Raw genomic sequence first — 21,217 nt, forward strand, 5'->3', positions numbered from 1 at the left:
AGTATAGCCAAATATGGCACTGCCTCCTACAAGCCCCAGATCTGGACATGTGAAGTAAGGAGTTTAGATCTAGCAGAATTGCTAGCCTTTTTGCCAAATCAAAAGCGTACCTCTTTGTGTGTGCCATGGGATCCAGCCATGGTAGAAAGAAGGACACCCAAATATGCGCCTCCTCCTCCGATGACTTCTTGGACCCCTCAATCATCGACGAATCCGCCACTACAAGTGATGGTTTCGAGTCAAGTTCACGGAAACTTACTTCCCGACATCAAACTCATGGCATCCCTTGCATATGCCATCACTAGTGAGGAGTGGGAGCCAGCCATAGCGAAGGGGAGAAGTGCCGAATCTCGCCGTGGTCATGGCTCTCCACTCTGCTATAGATCTATTTTCAGTGGTAGGTAAGGATAGAGAAAGGGCGAAGACAAATTATGAGCGAGAAATGGGTGAGGGCTGGGTATAAGTAATGTGAGGGTGCTAACCTCCCTCCTCCCATTTACTTCGAAGAACCTGAACTTTCCTTTTATTTTGAACTTTCGGCGAGAAAAAACCCAAGAAAGCGGGGGCCTCTTCCGCAAAGCATGCCTCGACCCATGTTCGGCATAACGCGCACCGTGCACGTAGGATCCAACGGTCAAAAGTAGAGCGGGTGGAGGTCGAATCATGCGACTAATTGGATCCGCCCTCGAGAGGAGGGGCAAATGGAAATTTCCTCAGAATATGAGGGTCCTATTCGAGAAACGTGTCCGAGCCACGGTGCTGTGACACGGCCGTAACAAAGGAGGATTCCTCTCGACGCGGGGAAAGGGATGGCTACCAGCTGAGTGTTGACGATGCGCAAGCAGCGCCCTACGAGCCAGAGCCGGCCGTCGTCGTGGGTGCAGCTCTGCCTGCTATCGCCTGGGAAGAAATTGATCACAGAAAATGTTTCCATGCTAGTACTTGACACGGAGACTCGACGGAGACACAGAAGCGTGGAGGGGATCCGCTCTCGCGGCAGAGGTGGAGTGCGTCGTGGCCGTGGTGCTCTGGTGTGCACACCCGGACCCCCGCGCGCGGCCATCCATTAGGGCAGCCATGACCGTTCTATCTATCTATGTGTTCTTTATGCAACGCCATGTATACGTCCACACCTATATACTCCCTCCGTTTTTATTTATAAGGAACACACGTATCAAGATTCAAACTTTGCAATCTTTGACCAATAATTTGACTATTATTTTTTTATTTTTATAATGTAAATTTTATATGGTTGGGTTCGCTGATCAAATGTACTTTATGATGATTATAATTTTATAACCGTAATTAATATAATATAAGATAAATGAATGGTCAAAATGCTATTTGGAAGACCATGCCAAGTCATACTATACCTTATAAAAATAGATGGAGGGAGTATTATGGATACTGAAAATGCTAGAATTTTGGTCCGATTATGTACGTGTGAACAAGTGGAAACACCTAAAAATAGGGAGAAATCTAGCTACTCAACTTTGAACAAATTTTCCACGCAGCTTTTAGGCTGAGGATGATGTAATAACTACTGTGCAGTCGCAGAGGTCGGAAACTACTTCTCTTATCTGAAGAAACTGTGAACACGACGTTGACTTTGGTGAGCTCCAGATTTTACGGTGAAGAAACTTTGAGAGACTAGGGAAGGATGGCTTCCACCAGTATCTCCTGAGACTTCTATTTCTTCAGTATAACACCATGTGCATAGAGGAAGGCCCAGGGTGGTGCAAAACTATTTCTTCAGTATAACACCATGTGCATAGAGGAAGGCCCAGGGTGGTGCAAAACTATTTCTTCAGTATAACACCATGTGCCAAAGTAAAAACCTTAAGAACTAACCATTTTTCGTCACGCCTACTTGTTGACATGACACGCCACATGTATTAGTATTAGCATGCTGGCGACTACAAGCGTCCTACGAGCCCGCACGCCAAATGGACACTCCTGCGTATTTGAGAGAAAAAAAAAAAAGACCGGACACATGGCGGCAGCAAGGTTTCGAGAGTTGCAGCGAAGACAGGAGATGCAGGGCCGATCCTGGTTACCGTAAAACGAAATTCAGGAACTAACCACTGTTTTCTGATCATTGGAAACTGCATGCGAAGTACTGACCCCAAGACTCTGATAAAAAATATTTTCATAGCCACTGCATTTGTTTCGTCCTGATCCTTGATTTCCGGGTTACTGAAAGTCGTGGCCGCCAAACTGCGAACTCGCCACTGTTTCTGCACTGAAAACTGAAGGTCACCTACCCAAATATCAGCAATCAGAACGCTCAGCTGTTACAACTACATCAGGGCTGCCTCTTGGCGTGAGACTAACCAGCGCCATAGAGTGATGCACCATTACGGTTTGCTCAGCGCCATGGCTTCTCCTGGTGCTAGGCAACTCTGCAGGCATCATTCTGTTCCTCTGGTGCTTGCCAATAGGGGAAAAAGGATTTGGATCATGATTGAGAGGGTAGAAAAGTTACAGGTTGATCAATGAGAACAAAACATCAGCTTTTTGCATGATGCGGTATGAAGAACTCAACCAAGATATGTTTGGCACTGCCACTTTTGTTCTCTACTACTCTACAACTAGCTTTATCAAAAGGGTAAAAACAAGTTACTACGAGTACGTACGTCGGAGTACAAGAGCTAGGCAGGCAGGCAGGTAAGTGTTGCATGGACAGCTTTTGCAGTGGGTACATAGAATCCGCTACGGTACGAAGTTGAAAGGCTTCTGTGATTGTAACACTCGACTGGATCGTTATGGTCAATTCCAGTTTCTTCCTCTTCACCCAAAGTGGACTTGGAAACAGGAAAAGATGAAAGGAAAAGCAGGAGTAAAAGTTATCATGGCATTGACAACTTTTCGGGGGGGAAAAAAACACATTTGGTAGCCTGAGACGCTGTTCCCTTTTCCTACGCAACACGTCGATCTAAATCTGAGGATAAAAGGGGGGCAACTTTCGAATCTTGCTTCACCTTGCATCTGGGGCCATTGTTCACTGGATTCATACACGCAACATACTTCATTTTTTTTGAGAGGAACATACTGCATTTTCATCTCAGAACTTTAATTTTACAGTTGAAGAAGAAGAACAACCTTGATGTCTGATGTCCCATCACAAAACCCATTACCTTGATTTATATAGTTTAGAGAACTGCCTTGAGTTCTGAACTCTGAGCTCAGTCATTGTAGCTCACTTAGTAAATGTGTGCCTAGCTAATTGAGTAGGGATGGCATGGAACTAAACACGGACGAAGTGTTAAGATACAAATGGACTAAAAATCAAATCTGTAGTTGTTCTGTTGTACAGGGTGAATAGAGTATAATCGAAGTTGGGCATAACCACAAATTACTCCATATGATAGAGTTGCACACGATAAAGCTTGGCAGCATGTCTGAGTTGTAGTTACAAGCCCTTCGCTGGTATCAAAGAGTGGCTACAATTCAGACACGCCACCAAGCTATATCGTGTACGTGCAACTGTGCCGCTGAGTAATGGTGGTTGTGTCCAACAGAGCACCCATCTGTTTTCACTTCCATATCAGCAAACTTTAATATTTTTTTTAATTTTGACTAACTAAAATTTAAAAAATTAGTTAATCAATTTGAAATACATATGAGTCCTCACTCCTTGCCTTTTCCTAGGCTCCACGCACTCACTGTGAGCGAGTCAATGCCTTATTTTTTACGAGCAGGTCTGCACTTATGTCATTGATGTGAACATATATCATTCGAGAACCTAACCATGTCAGCATGGGGAGATACAAACATATTGAAAAAAATCAAATATGTAGATGTTATGTTGCACAGAGGTGGAGCCTAGTCGAAGTTACGCACAACCACCAGCGCTCCATGGTAGATTCGCACACGATATAGCTTGGTGACATGTCTGGGTTGTAGCTATACTCTAGCAGGAGTCCATGGCATGTATCCAAGAGTGTTGATACAATTCAGACACGCCACCGAGCTATATCGAGTGCAACTATGCCACTGAGTAATGGATGATTGTGTCTCACTCCTATTGGACTATGTCTCCACACCAACGGAACATTCGTCTATTTCTATTTTCAATTACGCTTTTATATTCCCATGTCCACTTGGTTCAGTTCTGTAATGAGGAGTTCATGGCCGTAACACAGGTGCAAATCTTCTCATGGATATTTGACAATGGATTGATCATCCATTATTGTAGGTCAACTTAGTCAAGGTGCCTAATTGAGTAGGGTTTCATGGGTTGATCCATTGTAGCTCAACTTAATTATTCTTTTTTAAGTTTGACTATCTCAAATTGAAAAAGCTAGCTAATTAAGTTGAACTACAAATAAATCCTCATTCCATGGTCACCCTTTACCGGGTCTATAGAAGAAATGCAATGCTAATGGAAGGATAATGTTATAAGAGATCTTGTGTATAGTACCTGAGAAGAGTTGTATCGTTGTCTACTACATGCAATATCTGATATGATGTATCATGTTTTAGATGCAGATCACATAGTTGCGTTGGATGTGGATGCGAGGACATGAGAAATCATCCTTGCATGGTTTCAAGTGCACAAAGGGGAAGTGGGAAGTATAGTACATAGTATGATATTGTTGGTAATTAATCCCTGCATTACATAAATTGTAAATATCAATCATGATAAGGAACAATAAATACTAAAGAATAGATTTTTAACTTTTGAGGATATTTATTTCTTACTAGAAGAAATTCCAAATAACCATCATAACAATACTAATTAGTTTTTAGGGAACTAAAACTCACATGTTTCCTAGTTTATTCACTTAACATGAAGATGAACTACAAACAAAAATTATTGAAACCTCTCTCATCTCAAGATTACTAAACATCTTTTCCTTAAAAATGTAAAAAACAAATGATTTTCCTTAAACCATGTAAAAAAACAAAAGGTTGGATACTTTGCACATAGTGCAGAATAATAACAACTCTAATTCATGCACAAGACATTTTGAATTCAAAGGTAACTTACCCGTGTGGTGAGGTGCTTATCGTGAGCAACTCCATAAAACTCCCTCACCATGGACGCCTCAAAGTGGAGGCAAAAGTGCTTCTGAAGACACTTGGAAGCTTGTGAGTGCAACACAACAATAGTAAGTGAAAACACTTGATCTCATACCCATTCAAACTGAAGATTCTTTGACATGAGAAATCAAGAATACAATGAGTAAGTGATGAGGATTTCAACGTATTCAAGATGCAAAAGGTAGAAATAAGTGCTAAGTGTTCAACATATGGAGAAGTTTGATATTTCTTACCAATATTTTTCATGTCAATTCTTGAGGAAGAGCACCTTCTAGTCAATGTCGTTCCGAGCACCTTCTCTCCCGTCATCAACATCCTTACCACCAACATATGTAGCACCACCAGTGAGCGCCATACCTGACCATAAAGAAGAGGATAATTAACAGATATGGGAACAAGTTTGATCATTATTGCCTCCTCAAGTATAAATCCTTGTTTACACTACCAGATCTATCCACTCTAGAGAGGAGAAATGCCAAATCTGGATCTACCTCAGTGATGATGGATTGTGCCTCTAAATTAGCAATTACCAACACTCCACCGATGAAAGTAATGAGGCAAGGGACAAAATTTACCTTATCCTGACATAGCTAGCTCACTACCCTTGCTTGCATGTGCTGCCATCGCCAATGGATGTCAAAGATACCCGCGGAAAAAGGGGATGATTGCCAGATCTGGCTGCATCGGTGACAATGGCTTGGAAAAGGCCAATTTCTCATTGTCTGCTGCAAACTCTAGATCTAGACATGTAAAGAGTTTTAGATCTAGCCAGAATTGCTAGCCTTTTTGCTAAATCAAAAGTGTACCTTTTGTGTGCGGCTATAGGATCTAGCCATGGTAGCGAGTCAGGGACACCCAAATATGGCGCCGCCTCCTGCTCCAACTTCTTCGACCCCTCAAAACATCGACGACTCCGCCACTACAAGTGATGGCGTCGAGTCAAGTTCCCGGGAACTTCCTCCCCGACATCAACCTCCCGGCGGCCCTTGCATATGCCATCACTAGTGAGGCGCGGGACCTAGCCATGGCGAAGGGCGGATCTTGCCGTGATCATGGCTCCTCACTCTGTTATAGATCTATATATTTTCGGTGGTAGGTGAGGATAGAGAAAGGATGAAGACAAATTATGAGTGAGAAGTGGGTGAGGACTACATACAAGTAATATAAGTAATGTGAAGGTGCTAACCTCCCTCCTCCCATTTACCTCTGAGGACCCAAACTTTCCTTTTATTTCGAGCTTTTGGTGAGGAAAATCCCGAGAAAGCGAGGGCCTCTTCCGCAAAGCATACCTTGACCTCTGCTGGGCATAACGTGCACCCCCAACGTAGGATCCGACGGTCGAAAGTGGGTGGTCCGAGCCTCGAGCAGGGCAAATGGGGAATTCCTCAAAACATGAGGGTCCCGCTCGAGAAACGTGCGTGGGCCACAATGCTAGGACCCATCTGCCGTGCACGTCGTGTGAGTGTGACTGACACGGGGGTAACGAAGGACCTGGGCCTACATGGTGCTCGACCGTGAGCCGTGACAGCCTGCCGCCTCCCCCGCGTCACGCTTCGTCCCGAGTATTCACGTCGATGGATGTCGCCATATCGGGCGCCGCCGCCGCCGCTGGAGCCGCGGAGATCATCCTCGGCGCCGCCGGAGCCGCCGGAACTGCTGACGACGTGCAAGCAGCGCCATACGAGCCAGAGCCCGCCGTCGTCGTGGACTCGTGGTGCAGCGCCGCCTAGCGCCTGGGATTGAACTGATCCCAGATGACAGTGAACTGATTTAATGATTGGACTTGACGGAGAGAGTCGGAGACACAGGTACATAGCAGCGTTGAGGGGAGATGCAGGGCCCAAATTAAACCGTGTTCCTGGTTCTTGATCACTGGAAACTGCAGAGTTTACTTGCCCAAAACTCTGATGATGTCTCCCTTAAGAAACAATTCTTGATCCATAGCATGTGCATGTCGAAGGATCAAGAATTGTCAGCTGGTTGGGTTGGTGACCACGGTGCAGAGGCAGGCAGCACAGAAATCACAGCAGAGCCTGCGAACCCGGCAGCACGCGCGCACCACAAACCCGTGACCTGAAACCAATGGCCGCCTCCCCCTGCTGCTGCAGCTGCCTCGCCCTGTCGCCGTCTCACATTCCCGCAACGGGCCCGTCAGGTTCAGGTTCAGGACGGTTGCTGCTGGCAGCGGCGCCCAAGCGATCGAGGCCAGACAAGGGCGCCGGTGCCCGGCTTGGTGCTCGTCCTCCACTGCCTCTTTCGCGTGCCGGCGACGCAAAACTGCAGCCAGATCCCAGACAGCACTTATGCAGGGTTCAGTGCAGGCTTTCAGAGGTTCAGACAGACGGGCACCACGGCACAAACATGGCATTTGCGTCTAGCCATGCGCCATGGCAGGTGATCTTCCCCGATGGGAGCATGATTCACCAATCGGAATGCTCATTAGCACTGCTCCACCCTCTAATTGCTCCTGACATGCTGCATGAGGCTCATCGTTCACGGATTTGGCAGGTCTCCATAGGGACACTGATCATCATGGTTTGCCCGGCGCCATGGCAGCAGAGGCGATGATGCCTCATGATGCAGAGCCAAAGCCATGTCGCCATGTACATTTGTCTTGCGCATATATGTAAAGAGCAACAGGCAAAGCTTCTCCTAGTTCTTTTTTTTAAAAAAAAAAGCTTCTCCTAGTGCTTGGCAACTATCATTTCACTTTGCTCCTCAGCAAAGGCCAAAGACCCCGAGAGGGAAAAGATTTCAGGTCATGATTCAGATTTGGGAGTGGGTGAAAAGTTGCTTCCGGTTCATCCATGACAAAATTGATATGATGCTCACTGACAGCCGGATTACTTACAGTACAGCATCATTTTGGTACCGTCTGAGCTATGAAGGCCTCGGATTCCAAGAGATTTTGGGGGGAACTGTCACTTTTGTTCTCTGCTACCCTGCTACTGCTAGTACTTAGCTTTGTTGAAAGGTTAAAAACAATCTACAACCAGAGAGTAAGACAGGCAGCATTTTTTTTTTCGATAAAGAAAGACAGGCAGGTAAGTGTTGTATGCACAGCTTTGCAGGAGGTTCATAGACAAGAATCCAATAAATGGAGTTGAAAGCCTACTGTAACTGTAACACCGGATGCTTCTGGTCAAATTCTGATTCTTCTTGGGCTCCTAAAGTGAGCTTGGAAACAGGAAAAGATGAAAGTTAAAGGGGGCATCAAAGGAGGGAGGAGGTGGTGTTCATTCTCCAACCCTGCAAAGCTAGTAACTCTGAGAAAAGAAAATGCAGTATCTTGATTCAGTTTATGAATCTAGTGGCCATTCAGTTTCAGTAGATGCGTTTATGAACCAGGGGATCAGGCAAATCTCTCCTGCTGAATTTTTAGTAGCTAATAATATCAAGATCAACACAAATCACTGAGCTGTAACTTTTAGCCTGCAATTTGAGTAGCTGATCACAATGTAAATTCAGAAACAGCCATAATTTCTACTTTTTTTAGGCAAACCTTTCCGGACATAAACTGCAACCATCCAGAAAATTGAAAAGAGGTAAGGGAGAAAGGAAAGAGGGAGATAGTGATCATTCTCCAACTGTAAAGCTGAAGTTCAGAGAAGAAAATGCAGTATGCTGAATGAATGCATCCGTGAACTTTTTTTTTTGACTGAAGCATTTGTGAACATTTTGCTAACAAATGCGATATAAATTAAGGTAAATTATGTGGACCAAAGTTTATAAGAATTCATAAGAGTCAGAGGATAAAACTATCCTGCAAAATTTGAGTCGCCAACAATCCAGCATCAAGACAGATGACTAAGCTCAGAGAATGATCATTCTTCATCAGAGGCGAAGTCCAGAGAAGAAAAATGCAGTATGTTGTGTCTAGAATTCAGTGGACAGTAGCACAAGGTGCAAGATGAATCAAGATTGCTGAGAATCTCAGGATCAGTACAGATTGACTATGCTCAGACTTTGGGATTTTCATTTGATTTGAGAGTTGAGACCAAACAGCAGGAACCACCTCAATTCTTACTTTTCCTTTACACAAACTTTTTCCTATGTAACTTGCAACCACTGAACATTGGCAACGTGCCCGATCCCCCGTCCACGTGTCCCACCGACAAATCACAGCCCTATATCTCCGGATTAACCGCAAAATATACACCAATAATTATTACTAATCACTCACTTGTGGGTCTCATGAGGCATGAGACCTGCCTGAACCACCATTACCCACTAAACCCAACAAAAACCCCACCTCCATCCATGTCAAGAACTCACCCCCTCCGGCCGCCGCACTGCGCCTGCGGCCGGCGCCGCCCCCTGCCACCCTTGGCCGGGCACGCGGCCACGACGGCCGGCGGCGGCGCGACGCAGTTCCAGTGCGCGCAGACGGCGGCGCTGGCCGGCACGCCGCCGACGGCGATCCCCGTGAGGAAGTTGTCCTGCAGGAACAGCACCCGCATCCTCCCCGCCTCCGCCGCCGCCGCCACCTCCCGCGGCACCTCCCCCGCGAACCGGTTGCCGTTGAGGTACACCGCGCCGGCCGTGGCGAGCTCGGGCGGGACGCGCCCCGAGAGCGCGTTGTGGCTGAGGTCCACGGTGGCGCCGGCCGCGACGCGCCCCGTGGGGCGGAGCTCGCCGGAGAAGGCGTTCTTGCGGAGCTGCAGGTACCCGATCCGGAACGCGAAGAGCTCCCCCGGGACCTCGCCGGAGAACCAGTTCCGGCCGAGGTCGAGGAACGCCAGCCTCGGCAGCCGCCGCAGCACGGCGCCGACCTGGCCGGAGAGCCGGTTCCCGGCGAGCGAGAGGTACATCAGCGTGCCGGGGAGCGGCGGGACGCCCCCGGAGAGCCGGTTGCTGCGGAGGTCGAGGTGGACCAGCGGGGCCCGCACGGACCTCGGGATCTCGCCGGAGAGCGCGTTGTGGGAGAGCACCAGCGTGCGGAGGTCCCGGAGCTGGAGCAGCGACGGCGGCACCCGGCCGGTGAACGCGTTCTTGCTGAGGTCTACGGTGCGTAGACCGGGCGCGAACGCGGGCGGGAGGTCGCCGGAAAGGAGGTTCCCGGCGAGGGCGAGGAACCGGAGGGCCGGGAGCGCGGCGACGGCGGGGGAGAGCGCGCCCGTGACTCGCCCGGGGACGAGGGAGAGGGAGGCGAGAGCGGAGAGTTTAGAGACGGCGGCGGAGGGGAAGGGACCGGACAGGCCCGGCGCGCCGGCGCGCGGGTCGCCGAGCGCGAGGGCGACAACGCGGGTGGAGCCGTCGGGCGAGCAAGAGACGCCCGCGAAGCCGCAGGGGTCCGCGGTGAAGTCCCAGGAGGCGAAGAAGCGGGAGCCCGGGAGGTCGGATAGCGCGCGGCGGACGGCCTGGAGGGCCAGGTAATCCACTGGGTGCAGCGTCGCCTCCGCCGCGGCGGCGGCGAGGAGGAGCAGGAGGAGCGGCAGGAGGAGGCGCGGTCGCCGCGGCGGCGGGCTCGCGCGCGGGTGGGACATGACCCCAATGAGGTGAGTTGGAGGCGGCGGGGGAGTCGAGCGGCAGGAGGGAGGTGGCTGCGCGGCGGGACTGGTTGGGTGAGGCGGTGAGCTTGCGGGAGCAGGACGACGGGGAGGCTTTGGGGATGGGCGGGTTCTTTGAAGCGCGAGTCGAGGCGGGTGGGCCCCACACGGGAAAGCTTTCCGACGCTGACGAGTGGGCCTAGGATAGGTTATGTCCCACATGGCAGCGTCAGGAGCCGTAGGACGAGCCGTGCTTCGGAAGCCGTGCGGGTGTGTGGAGGCTCGGAGGTGGAGCGGAGGTCAATGCGGGTGCGATAGACCGCCATGTGGGCCCACACGGGGCTTGGGGAGGAAGCCCGGGCCGTGCCAGCCTTGGGGCGGGGGGTGGGGCCGCGGATTTCTACCGTCCAGCTCCGCATCCAATGACGAGCGGGCCCGGTAATGTGGTGGCCCGCGTAACAGTGAGAGGCGCACGTGGACGCAGCGGCGCGGGCGTCCTTGCTGGCCGTGTCGCCGCGCTGGCGGCAGGTACACGGTGGCGCGTGCGGACACGCCCCCGCACAGTGCCCCCCAGACCCCACCCAATGATCCGTGGGCGCCAGTTTTCTGAGGCCACTGGTCCCCACGTGTCATCGTCTCTGCTTTCCACGCCCGGGCGGAGGGCCGGTGGGCCCGGTCCGGGGGGAAAGCGAGCTTTGTATGCCCCACCGGTGCAGGAACAGAGGGCCCAGCCCAGGGCAGGTGAAGCCGGTCAGTCCAGCTCCTCCGCCGCTGCCGCTGCCAGGTGGGCCCCTGCGGTGGGAGCAAGCACGAATCTCGGCGCGCCACGCTTGGGTTCTGATGATTTTGTGAAGCTTTTCCCTGTCCTGGGGAGCCGCGAGACGGGGACTGTGTCTGTGTAGGCTGAACGAATTGGCAGCAGCGGTGGCATCTTGGTGATGCCCTTGTCATGTTGCGCTTTGTTTTGGCCCTAACCATGGGTTAGAAGCTCTGCACTACACAAAAGAGAAATGGAGACCAAAAAGATTGTGCGTTGCGAGAGGGGACAAAAAGGCTGGCCTAATGACCTAGGGCACGGTGCAGGAGGACCATGGCCATGACCAAGCTGTATAGCTCTTTATCCAGACGTCCTGTCGTCGTCTTGCGAGTCGGCGCCACCTTTTTTTTTTCTTTCCCGCCTGCGCTACGGGAATCGTACCATCGATCAGGCCGGGACGGCCCGCTACGAGCCGTGACACGGCGCTAGACTCCGGTGAGCTCGGAGCGGCGCCGGTGCCGCCATGGGCTCCGTGACACGGCGCAAGCGGTTCCTGCTCTGCTCGCTCGCTCGCCACTTTCCAGCAGTAGCGTCTTTCTAGCTAGTCTCTTTGAGCACGATAGATGGAGTACGTAGTGCCAGCCAATGCAGGTGCAGTGCAGTGCAGTGAAGGTACACTTGGTTACTGCATTTGGCCATGCAGGGGAGGGACAGCGGCAGTGCGCGAGCTTAACGCTCTTGTCCTAGAAGCTAGGTGGTTACGAGGGACACACCACCTTGTTAAAAGCAGAGTGAACCAAAGCGGCTGCAAACGCCATTGCTGGCTTCATTTGCCGCATGTATCGATCGATACAGAGGCAGACGACGACGACGACGACGACCCAGCTCTGTTTGCCCCGAACGAAACTAGCGGTATCTTCTGAACCTGACCTCTGCTCATCACTAGCTGCAAACGCACGCATGCCCGCCCGCGCCATTGAATGAGCGGACCGAACCCAACCGACCCCAATCTGGCGCATTCATCACGCAGCTAAGCTACTGTACTCTACTCACTCACTTGCTCCACGCCCTGGTAGCTGCTGGTAGCTGAGCGTCTACTACTGGCTGCTTTGCATTGCCTGTTCTTGGCCGGTAAAACACAGGCAGAGGAGCAGGGGCCTCTGCAGCAGCATCCATCTACCACATACCAGAAGCAGGGGGCCTGCTCATCATCGCATAGTAGGGGTGAGGTGAAGCTCTGAAGCACCATGGCTGCATGACATGAATGTCTGCATGCAGTGCTTATATGTGGAGTGACAACGATACGTTGCAGAGCTGCAGCTGCATGTATCTGTCAGTTGCTGTTGCAGGCAAAAGTAGTCCTCGCATGCGTAAATGTAACGGCGGGTGGGTGCCGAGTAAGAGTAGCGTTGGTTTAATGGAAGCTGGGCTGTTTCAGCCTTTCAGGTGCAGTAACTTGCTCTTGCAATAATTCATCTCTGGTAGTACTTGGATTTGGGCCGATTTTGTGTATGGGGCACTGGCTGTCTGGCTAAGAGTCTGAGACAGGATCTTTACTAGTGTGAGTACCATGATCGCTAAAGGCTGTGTGCGTGTGTCTCATAAAGGGAGATCATGACCGATGTATCTCTGTAATTTTTTTCTTGATTACATCCATGAATAAAGAGGGGCAAAGCAAGAGCTCACATTCATACTGCATGCATTATTGTAGTTAATAATCTTATTATCATCGCATCAGTGGTATACATTGGATTTGATTGTTGTGTTTGCTGTGATGCTGCTGCTGCATGCGGCGCAAGAACTTTGATTACCTACCCTAGCAAGGGACCATGACCATAAAGTACGTCTGGGAATCGAGAAAAGCACGACCCACGCTTAATGTTGCCAGCTTGACAGCAAGTGAAGGCATTGTACAACTACAACAGTGCCTCTGAACTTCAACTATTTCATACTGTATATAGTACCATACTATTTGCGTGTTTAAAATAGCCACTGAATACATGCTGTATTTTCCATGTATGTATAATGCATGCCTAGCTAGTAAGCAATCTGTAAAATTAAATCAGACTTGCATGGTTGCATCTCGCCTCAAAAATTATTTGCAGTAATTAATCCAGTACATGGATTTGGTTGCTGTCTGCTACAATGTAATGCCATGCTTCATCGTGATTATAAAGCGTGTCCCAAAACGACCGCACGTACTTAATGTCCCCAGCTTTGAATCAATGCATCATGATGTAATACAGGATGTCTAGTCATTAAAAATACTGTGCATCTTCCTTATCATACTATATGTGCAATGAAAATTTAAGGCATTATCATTCCTCCATTTTGTTCAAAATGTACATTGTGAATTATTCTCTAGCACCAGAAATTCTGCACCTTCAGTTGTACTGAAATTTTCCTCTAGGCACCAGAAAAATTAAAGCTGCACCCAAGAGACACGTTCTATTTTTATAATATGACAAGTTTCAGCAAGTTGAATTTCCAGCAAGTTGTTGATTTTTTCGCCAAACGCGAGAAAATGGTGCAGCTTTGTTATCATACTATGTATGTACACTATATGAAAAAAAAAAGAAGGCATAAAAGTTTTATGTGCATTAGAAATACCAGGAGCCTTATACATTGGCACGCTACATACTTCATGTTCTTTTTTTTTTTTTTTGCGAAACAGGCTACTTCATGTTATTAAAAAAAATCTGACGACTCCAAAATTTTAATTATTTTTCAGTGCACTACAGAAATGTACAACTTCCTCATCAAACCATATACAATGCACAAAATTAATGTGTTATAATGTTTTCCCCTATGTACAAAACCTCCCAACCACAATAAAAAGCCGTGCATAGAATTCAAGAACCAACGCATGTTCGTGGTGTGGATTCCCCGTCAAAGTCGAAGGCGAGAGCCTTATGGCGGCTTAGATCATCCGAGTACCCAGGTGCTGCATCGTAGCCGTTCATTTCATGCAGCTCACCTAGATGGTGGGTCCCATGTTGCCCTCCTTCGGCACATGGATGCGTCCCCTCTCCTACCAGTATCCGGACGACCTGCGGGTGCGGCATATATTTTTTTTACTTGTATCGCTAAAATTCACTTCAAATGCACCATTGTCATGAACTCCCTCCGTCCCAAATTATAGGTTATTTTAATTTTTCTAGATGCATAGATATTATTCTGGATCTAGACATAAGGTACATCTAAGTGCATAGCAAAATCTATGAATCTAAAAAATTCAAAACGACTTATAATTTGGAACGGAGGAAGTAGCAAACTACTTGTATAGTAGTATCTCAAAACTCTTATACTCCTACTTGTATAGTAGTATCCCAAAACTCTTATACTCCTTCAGGTCAGGGGCGGACCCACGTAGAGGTGCCCATGCCCTCACTCATTTTTTTTTGCTGCAGTAAGTAGTAAAGTTCCACCATATTAAGCTTTGTCAATTAAGTTGATCTTTAGATTGTGCTCTCACTCAATATTTTCCCTAGGTCCGCCCCGGTCGTGAAGAACTGATGTTTTGGACATTGACACGATCCTCAGAATATAACTTTTACTATTTCTTTCTTTATAATGCATTTATAAGATATAAAAAATATTTTTGAAACTAATAATGGTGGTATCGTTTTCCAAAGAATTTACAACAAGACTTTTATAACTTGGAGAGAGTACCTAGGCTATTCCTAATGGAAAAATTCGTATCGCGGTTTCCAATACTGACATGTCATTGAAAGAGGTTTGAGTAGATGAATGAAACAAGATCTCACAATGCAGAGTTTCATTTCACGGTTTTATAGGCTGGATATATCATTTAATTTAATTGCAAGGTATATGATTAGACATGATGCGACGAAATGAAATTCTCTAGTCCCCAACCAATACTAGTCTCATCAGGTTTCATAATCTTGGAACCAATGTCTACAGAGTTTCATCCTGATGGAAGTCATTCCCCCTCTCTTTTCATAATTAGCATGCATGTCATCAAAATCAATGATATGTCTCATTATTAAATAAGAATGAAACTCTTATTAAACCTCCACTGGGAATAGCCTTATTAATCAAAGTTATGGAAGTTTGACCTTGACTTGTCCTAGCAAAATTAGCATGCGTGCAGCGAGGGTATGATACCTTGCTCATCTGCGGCCTATGGTCCGGGGAGCTGTGGACGCAGAGCTTGGCCGCCCACGCCATGTTCCTGAGCTGCTCGACGTCGTACCGGCCGCCGAGGGCAGGGTCGGCCATCTTGAGCATCTCGTCTTCGTCGCCGTCGTCGAGGTACTGCTTGGCCTGCACATTAATTGTTTCGCATCAGAAAACGATCTCGTCAGACGGTCAGAGACAGCAGGTAGGTATGGTAGGTCCAAACAAAGACGACGACGTACCCATGAGACGAGGCTGAGCTTGGCGGCGTCGATGGCGCGGCGGCCGGTGAGGAGCTCGAGCAGCACGACGCCGAGCGCGAACACGTCCGTCTTCTCGCTGAACACGCCGTGCGTCGTGTACTCCGGCGGCACGTACCCGAACGTGCCCTCGAACACCGTCACCTGCAGGTGCGTCAGCTTCGCCGGCAGCCACCTCGCCAGCCCGAAGTCGCAGATCTGAAACGAAGCAGGAGAGGTCGATGACAACGACATCAATGGGCAGCCACCATTGCATACTTTTTTCCCCCATGGTACCTACCAGTGGCTCGTAGTTGTCCATGAGGAGGATGTTGGCGGGCTTGATGTCGCGGTGCACGATCCTCCTGGCGCACCTCTCGTGCAGGTACTCGAGCCCGCGCGCCGTGCCCACGGCCACCCTGTACCTCGCCTCCCACGGCATCGGCTCCGCGCCGCCGCCGCAGCCGCCGTGGAGCATCCCGGAGAGGCACCCGAGCCGGGAGAACGGGAGCACGAGGTGCTCCCCGCCGTCGACCCCGACGCCGACGAGCCTGGCGATGTTGGGGTGGCTCACGTTCACCACGTGGCCCAGCTCCGCCAGGAACCCCTCCACCCGGTCGCCGCCCTCCGCCGCCGGCGTCAGCTTCTTCACCGCCACCAGCTCGCCCCCCGGGAGGCTGCCCCGGTAGACCTTGGCGAACCCGCCCCGGCCCACCACGTTCTCCTTGCTGAAGTTGCGGGTCGCCTTCTTGAGCTCCGCGAGGGTGAAGGTGCGGAGGGTGGGCTTGAGGACGCAGAACTCGTGCGCCTCGCCGGCGGCGGCTGCGCGGTCGCCGTCGGGGCGGCGGAGGCTGAGGCGCCGGAGCGTCGACGACATCGCGGGGACGAGCGGAGGGATGATGCGGCCGGAGAGCTGGCGCTTGGCGCGGGATCGCCACGCCTCCGCCACCGCCTTCCACGCCGCCGCCGGCACCCCGTCCTGCCGCGCCGCTGTCGACTGTGCCAGCTTATTCGGCAGCGACGTCGTCGACGGGTCCGTGTACGTCGCCGTGACGGCCGGAGACGCCATGTCCGCCGCCGTCGTTGCTCCCGCGCTGCTGGTGCTCGTCGTGTAGCCGTCGTCGAGGACGCACCTCGGGGAGACGGACTCGTCGCTGTTCCGCCGCCACGCCGCGCCGCTGCCGGCGTTCTTCTTGCGCGACGGCATCACCCTCCTCGATCGGGGGTTGATCTTTACCTGTGGAGGCACATGAACTGTAATCTAGCAAGAACTCTGATGATGTGTTCTCTGTGAATCTTGCAACGACTTTTTTTTTGTTTGTTCTCTTTTGATTACTGTGTCAGGATTTTGGGGGATCGGAATGGAGGTCTTGCGCATGCATGGAAGAGAAACAGGCTAGCCTAGCCAGCGAACAGAGCAGAAGGGAGGCGTTTTTGGCGCGGTTTCTGCGGTAGGCCTCATGCATGTTGGAGTACTGAACTTGGAAACGCTGCTGGACTCTTTGGTTAGGTTGCCACAAGATTTGCCAAATTTGAGGTTTTTTATTTGACTGTAAATAAAAAGGAACGCAAAACATGTGGCGTTTCAAGTTTAAACACATTTTTTGTCCTTATTCGTGCCGCAGTTTAACTTTAAACACAAGTCTGTTTAACTTGTGGACTCATGGGCCTTATTTGTTGGGCCGAGCCATCTTAAAAATATTCTGGCCCAAACGAGCCTCCAGTTTCTTGCTTGAACAGCCCGTTTAAAGGCTACTTATTTGATTGGATTCCATTACATATTTGATCTTAATTTTTCTGCTCTAGGCATTACATATTTCACTTATTTGATTGGATTTAAATAAGTTAAAGTAGTATCTAACTTACTTATTTTATTGGATTTGCGTCATGTAATTGAAGGACAGCCCTTGCTCTGCAATTTGTCATGCTTTTCATACTCTTGCTCCACGATTTTTCGTGCTTTTCTCCCATATCGCTCACACCAATTCAAAGATTGGCTTAATGTGAGGACTGAGGACAAATGGATGACAAAATCGATTCATAAGGCATGAATCTCTGAAGACATGTATGGATCTGTCTTTGCTAGAGCAGGGATATCATTAGTACAATAGTACCTGCATGAGATGCTTTAAAATTTCAAATCCTTGAGCTCCACTATGTGTACACTGTGGTTGGTGAGGTAGTGGGGAAAACCAAATCCAATGAAGAGTATTTTCATTCAGAAATAGTGTAAAAAATGTAGCGAATTGGTGAGATTTGCAAGAATCCCTAAGGAAATTGATTTGGAGGTTAAATATTTTCTTGAGATTCATTTGGGTTAGCTTTTGCTGAGAGACAATATCCATGGGCTAGAAAGTTTTCACCTGCAGATTACCAAGATGCGAGAAGCAGAATATGAAAAGTCACAACTGAAGTTGTGCAAGAGGATTTATTCGAGTTGGAGCAAGGTAGGTTTTGGACCATTTGGCTTGTATCTTTGTAATGTACTGAATTTGTTTGTTCAGGTCAAATACCTGCAGTCCATTGGAATTGTATTTTTATGGTGAATGTTTATAAAATATCGAGAGAACTGGATGCCCTTCAAAATCATTGCAATCGACGTCCCTTCTATACCGTTATTTAAATTTTTGAATCGCTTCCTTCATGTTTCAGTTCCATTTCTGTAGTTAGCTCATCGATTACTGTTATTTTTTTCTTTGGTAAATGACCAAAATCTATTCCCCGGCTGCTTTGTGTGAGGACATGTGGTTTTGCATTTTGCATGTTGAGTGTCATGAGACTAGGGGACGAAACTCCTCCTTCTCTCTCCTCATAGATATCTTGTAAGTTAGTAAAATTGATGATGTGGTATGAAAATTAATGCTTATGAAACTCCCATTGAGACTGACTTTACCTAGTTCCCAGTCTTGGTAACGGTACAATAAAATTGTGCACTGAAACTGGTAAACCTATTCCCCGGCTGCTTTATTTAACCTTAGTCACAAGTCAACTGAATTTGGCTCGCTATTACGCTTTACTTGTGGGGGCCCAGTTCGTCACTTTTTTTTATCTCATGACTACTCTCGCCAACACAGGACTGAAGTTGGAAACGCTGCTGTGCTTGTTAGGTTGGCACAAGATTTGACAAATCCAGGAGCGCAAAACATGTGGAGTTTGAAGTTTAAACACACGTCTGGCCTGATGCATGCCTAGAGCTGCTCTGTTTTCCTTAGTGATGCCATATTAAATTCTTTGGTATGGATTTACATCTTTATTATTTTTTTAAAAAGAATCTCAGCAATGAACCCTTCCAATTCTTGAGCATCTATCGTGGACGAGAATATCCATGGCTGCTGCAAACTGAGATAACGCCCATTCTAAAATCTAAAAACAGAGATTGTTCTAAGTTCCCAAAACCTAGAAACATTTTAAGAACTGTATAATTTTTCTCATGAAGCCAGAACGTAGCTAAAGACTTAAAATTAGAGACCACATGCATGCCTGTGCATTCAGCAATACCGACCCAGACTCACTTGATCACGAGACGATCAAAAAAATATGTGTGTGATGCTTTCTCTCTTTTTTCACAAAAGAGGCAGGTTTCATCATTAACCTTCCTTGGCTAAGTTTGTCCATGGTTGAGAAAACTGAAGTTCACTCTTTCGGGGATGCATGATCACCCATGTCTCATCTAAAGCTTTTTCATTTGCTTACCTTGGAGTCTTGGGCACAGTTATGATTTTGGGGCCAATGTTGTTCATCATTCAGTGATAGTTTGTACTTTAAGGGTCCATTGTTTTTTAATGGAAGGGTATAAGCGTTGTGTTCTTTAGTTGTCACACTTTTCTCCCTGTTCACTCACAACAGTATAGAAACTGAATTCGAGCATAAATGCATGACGAAGCAGATTTGGCACGCATTTCTCTCTCAATATATGTATGCATCTCCCTTCTTCTGGTCAGGGATATGACTGCACTGACACTTCTTCCAGAAAAAAACACGCATCCTTCAGCTCCACTTCCCCTTATTAGTGAGGTTTTGGAGCAAATCAAATGCAAATTCATGCTCCTAAATGAACTATGTTGACCCTTCATGATCAATTGTGCCCAAGATGAGCAATCAAATACAACCAAGTCACCCACGGATGCAGTTTAACATAATCTGCTTGCTATTACACTCAGCTAGCTTGCCTTGTGATTTGCTGGTGTTAGCTTCTGTCGGGAACCAATGTAGAAATTATAAAGATCTCACCATAATGCAAGAAAGATAAGATACCAGCAACAAAGATGCAGATTTGGAGAGTTGATACTGTTCTTCTAAAGTCAAGTGACAGGATTTAGTTGAGAAAATCAAAGCGGTTGGGTTGTTTGGGATCAATAAATTGGTGTTGGGTGCGATCCATTTGCAGGAGCATACAATATCTACATTTGTCGGAGTGTACAATACAACATCCAGAGTAGATACAATTTTTGATTGTATAGTGCAAGACTAAAGCAATAATATTATTGGAGGGCTGATGATCTGGTTTGTTCCAATCCATTACCCATGATTAATTTGTGTTGCAATTTTTTGTGTGTGTTCGTGATACGCACTTTGGAATTTAGACTTTGTTGCGGAAAATATGAGTGTATTGTTTTAGATTATGGAGCTCTTAGAAGTCCGGAATTTGCTTTACATACAGCGTAGCTAAGGAAGGGTAATATAGTTATCCACCTCCTTTATTTTCCCCTTTTTACTTTTTCTGCCGAAATACATGTTGGGAGATGCATATGAGGATGAATCAATCAAAATATTCTCTGGTGTTACAGACTGCCTCTTCATATGGGATTGAACCCTCCTTCAAAGCTGTGCATGCTGTCTTACCCTTGTGATCTGTATAGGAGTATGTTAATCTTTAGGGAGTCTCTAAATAAATCTCTCGGAAACCGATGCCCTTCAAGCATGTAACAGGGTTTTGGTTGGTTCTTGCAAAGGAAAAATTGTAAATGGCGAGGACCCATTTGGGCATGTCAGATTGCTAGAGCTAGAGGGTTCAGATTTCAGAATACCACAACAGCATGCGAGATTGCTAGAGCTCACGGATGCCCTTCTGGTCTGGCTTCTGGCTCTGCACTTGTGCAATCTGGCTGCATTTTCTTTTCTGTGTGAGGGAAGAAACTAAGGGCAAAACAATTGACATGTCATTTTGTCTTTTTACCAAAATGTTATGCTTCTTTCCTTTCGCAGTGTCCACGCATCACACAAAACCGTAAAGATCTACTGAATTCAAGGAGAAATGCATGACAAAACGAGGTGAAGCTTATCATGTTGCCTGCATGTCTCCCTTTCTCTATACATATATGCTTGTCTTAATGTGTCCTCTTAGGGTGTGTTGCCTCCAGAAGAGGCCTCTAGCATGCTCATAATTCAGCCTCTCTTTGATTCCAGTGAGGTGTTGGAGAAAATCAAATACATGCTCGTGTTTTGATGCATATTTTATTCCTGGAGAGTCTGTTTTTTAAGCATTGGATTAGGGTAGCTCTCTAGCTCGTCGAACTCCTTGTTGCAAACTGCCGTTGGATCCGGGC

At 48.0% G+C, this 21,217-nt stretch overlaps 2 protein-coding genes across 2 annotated transcripts; both read right to left on the reverse strand.

Moving 5' to 3' along the window:
- Nucleotides 1-8,950: 8,950 nt before the first annotated feature.
- LOC101777672 (probable inactive leucine-rich repeat receptor kinase XIAO) lies at nucleotides 8,951-10,627 on the reverse strand. The gene has a single exon (XM_004979784.3). It carries the CDS (start codon nucleotides 10,530-10,532, stop codon nucleotides 9,318-9,320), a length of 1,215 nt encoding a protein of 404 aa, XP_004979841.1. The 5' UTR covers nucleotides 10,533-10,627; the 3' UTR covers nucleotides 8,951-9,317.
- A 3,474-nt stretch (nucleotides 10,628-14,101) lies between these two features.
- LOC101774967 (receptor-like cytosolic serine/threonine-protein kinase RBK2) lies at nucleotides 14,102-16,878 on the reverse strand. Its single transcript, XM_004980761.2, has 4 exons — nucleotides 15,973-16,878; nucleotides 15,675-15,890; nucleotides 15,421-15,579; nucleotides 14,102-14,342 (listed from the first exon to the last, which is right to left on the reverse strand). Exons 1-4 carry the CDS (start codon nucleotides 16,876-16,878, stop codon nucleotides 14,145-14,147), a joined length of 1,479 nt encoding a protein of 492 aa, XP_004980818.1. The 3' UTR covers nucleotides 14,102-14,144.
- Nucleotides 16,879-21,217: the final 4,339 nt, after the last annotated feature.

Source organism: Setaria italica, chromosome VIII, assembly GCF_000263155.2.
Source record: "Setaria italica strain Yugu1 chromosome VIII, Setaria_italica_v2.0, whole genome shotgun sequence".
Classification (NCBI taxonomy): Eukaryota; Viridiplantae; Streptophyta; class Magnoliopsida; order Poales; family Poaceae; genus Setaria; species Setaria italica.

Coding starts and splice junctions, on each gene's coding strand:
- LOC101774967 (XM_004980761.2), bottom strand. CDS start 16,878: ATGCCGTCGCGCAAGAAGAACGCCGGCAGCGGCGCGGCGTGGCGGCGG. Junction 15,891..15,972: donor TGGACAACTACGAGCCACTG/GTAGGTACCATG, acceptor GCTTCGTTTCAG/ATCTGCGACTTCGGGCTGGC. Junction 15,580..15,674: donor AGCTCAGCCTCGTCTCATGG/GTACGTCGTCGT, acceptor ATTAATGTGCAG/GCCAAGCAGTACCTCGACGA.
- LOC101777672 (XM_004979784.3), bottom strand. CDS start 10,532: ATGTCCCACCCGCGCGCGAGCCCGCCGCCGCGGCGACCGCGCCTCCTC.